Source organism: Fonticula alba, assembly GCF_000388065.1.
Source record: "Fonticula alba strain ATCC 38817 unplaced genomic scaffold supercont2.3, whole genome shotgun sequence".
In the NCBI taxonomy this organism is placed as follows: Eukaryota; order Rotosphaerida; family Fonticulaceae; genus Fonticula; species Fonticula alba.
Genome location: NW_009242973.1, coordinates 2,834,531 through 2,836,609, shown reverse-complemented (window position 1 = coordinate 2,836,609; position 2,079 = coordinate 2,834,531). Strand labels below are relative to the sequence as shown.

The window sequence follows — 2,079 nt, the reverse complement described above, 5'->3', positions numbered from 1 at the left end:
AGAGTCCCGTTGGGGCCCATGAATTGGCATATAGAACGATTGCATCCGTTGGGACACGACTGACCACTCAAGCTCCCGGTCCTCCCGGAGCTGGTGTGCGCGCGTGTGTACTGTAGGGGGGGGGCGGATATGGGGGAATGTGCTATCGCCGTAGGGCGTCTTTCCTGACCAGTTCCGGAACCCCGCGTCTTCGTAACTGAGCAGCGAGGCAGGCGGGCCAAAGAAAGCAGGGGAAAGACCGGGGAAGAGGGAGGAAGAGAGCGGAAGAGAGCGGAGGAGAGGGAGAGAAAGAGAGAGAGGGAGAGAAAGAGAGAGAGGGAGAGAGAAAACCGACCTCGACCGGAGAGGGAGTGATCTACACACCAAGCCACCTTCCCCCCCCTCCCCCCCCTCCCCCCCCTCCGCCAACTAAGTTGCCACCACCCTCGCCTCTCCGCGCCGCCTCGTCACTTTCCTCTGCCTGCCTATCCATCATGTCTGCCCCTACCCCTGCCCCGATGACCGAGCAGCAGCTCAAGGCCGACGTTGAGCGTCTCTCTCAGCTCACTCAGGGTGCGCTGGATGTCCCTTCGCTTTGATGCGTGTCTGCGCAGATGCATTGCCCCCTGTTTCCGCTGACCTGCATTTTTCACCTTCCCCGCTCCTTTCTCCCCCTCCCCTGGCCACATAGATCTCTCCGACTTCGTGGAGCAGCGCCAGGTCCTCCAGCGTCAGCTGAACGAGTGCCTGACCGTGAAGAAGGTTCGCCTCACATCCGCACCCTTGCTTTTCCATGCCCCTCTCGAACCACGCTCACCAGTCGCTGGCGTTGAACATCCGATTGCCTTGTGCAACCCCAGGAGTTCGACCTCCTTCCCCCCAACGACGAGGACCCCGGCGATATGGTCTACAAGATGGAGAACAAGCGCCTGGTCTCCCTCAGCCTGGCCGAGTCTCGCCAGCAGCTGGAGCGCCGTCTGAAGTTCCTGGAGGAGTCCTCGTGCGCACTTGCAACTTGAATGCCCTCAATCCCCCTGCGCTGCCCCTTGTCGCTTTTTTCTCTCTAATTTGCCCTCCCCTTCTCTCTTTGTCCTTTTTTTCCCCCCTCGTGCTCGGTATTTCACCCCAACTTTGGGGGGGCGATCCACGCAGCGAGCGTCTGGAGAAGCAGATCCTCGCTCGCGATACTGAGCGCAACAACCTGGTTCGTGTCGCGCCCTCCCCCACTCAGCTTCACACACACACACACACACGCACACACGGGCATAGGCCCATTCTTGCTTTCTGACCCCAAAATACCCGCCCAACTCGCAGCTCCTCAAGGCTCCCCAGCTTCGTGCCTACCTCAACCGGGCCAAGTAAAGGCCCCGTTGGTGACTTCCCCCCCCCCCCCCTCCGAGGCTACACGCGGGCCCTCTTGGTCCTCTCGCGGAGCACATCCATGCGCGCCTTGCCAGTGATCACAGGGCATACTCCCCTGTCCTACTTCAGCGGTATCCACACTCCATCGAACAGAGGATGCCCCTCCCCCCCCCCCCCCCCGCCCTTTCAATATACCAATAAGTCCCCCAGAGCAAGCGTGTGCCGGAAGCCAGCGAGAGGGGAGACTGCCCGCGCCGGAATCGTTGGCACTTGAGCGTCCGTTGCTCCCTGCCGCGATCCTGGCCGACATCGAACCTCCGCCAGCGGGGAGTAGTAATCCCAATTATCAAGTGCCAGCCTGAAAGGGGGGAGGGGGGAACACACACACACACACACACACAGGGCATCTCGATACTTTTGACAAACTGCTCGATCTCGTCTGCCTTCCATCTCGCGTCCCTCCTCCCCTTGCCCGGTGCCCGACTTCCTGATGAGCGATGCGCCCTCGCCTTCGGGCGACTCCGAGACGCAACCCACGCACTCGGAGAATGCCCCCTCCCCCGGCGGCCTGCCACTACACAATGTGACAGCCCCGAGACCGGCCAATGCCCTGGACATGATTGCAGGCGCCATTGCCGAAGCGGTTTCCGAGTTCCGGTACAAGACCCTGACATCCATGTGTGCGGATCTGGCTCTCATGTGCTGGGAGGCCTTTTGTCCTGACCCCATCCCCCCCCC

General features: G+C 61.4%; 1 protein-coding gene across 1 annotated transcript; it reads left to right on the top strand.

Annotated features, from left to right (window-relative positions):
• The first annotated feature begins 385 nt into the window (after positions 1-385).
• H696_02383 (hypothetical protein) lies at positions 386-1,524 on the top strand. Its single transcript, XM_009496284.1, has 5 exons — positions 386-552; positions 671-741; positions 840-979; positions 1,132-1,183; positions 1,294-1,524. The coding sequence occupies exons 1-5, from the start codon at positions 474-476 to the stop codon at positions 1,339-1,341; spliced, it is 390 nt and encodes a 129-aa protein (XP_009494559.1). The 5' UTR covers positions 386-473; the 3' UTR covers positions 1,342-1,524.
• The last annotated feature ends 555 nt before the right edge of the window (positions 1,525-2,079 follow it).

Coding starts and splice junctions, on each gene's coding strand:
- H696_02383 (XM_009496284.1), top strand. CDS start 474: ATGTCTGCCCCTACCCCTGCCCCGATGACCGAGCAGCAGCTCAAGGCC. Junction 742..839: donor AGTGCCTGACCGTGAAGAAG/GTTCGCCTCACA, acceptor GTGCAACCCCAG/GAGTTCGACCTCCTTCCCCC. Junction 980..1,131: donor AAGTTCCTGGAGGAGTCCTC/GTGCGCACTTGC, acceptor CGATCCACGCAG/CGAGCGTCTGGAGAAGCAGA.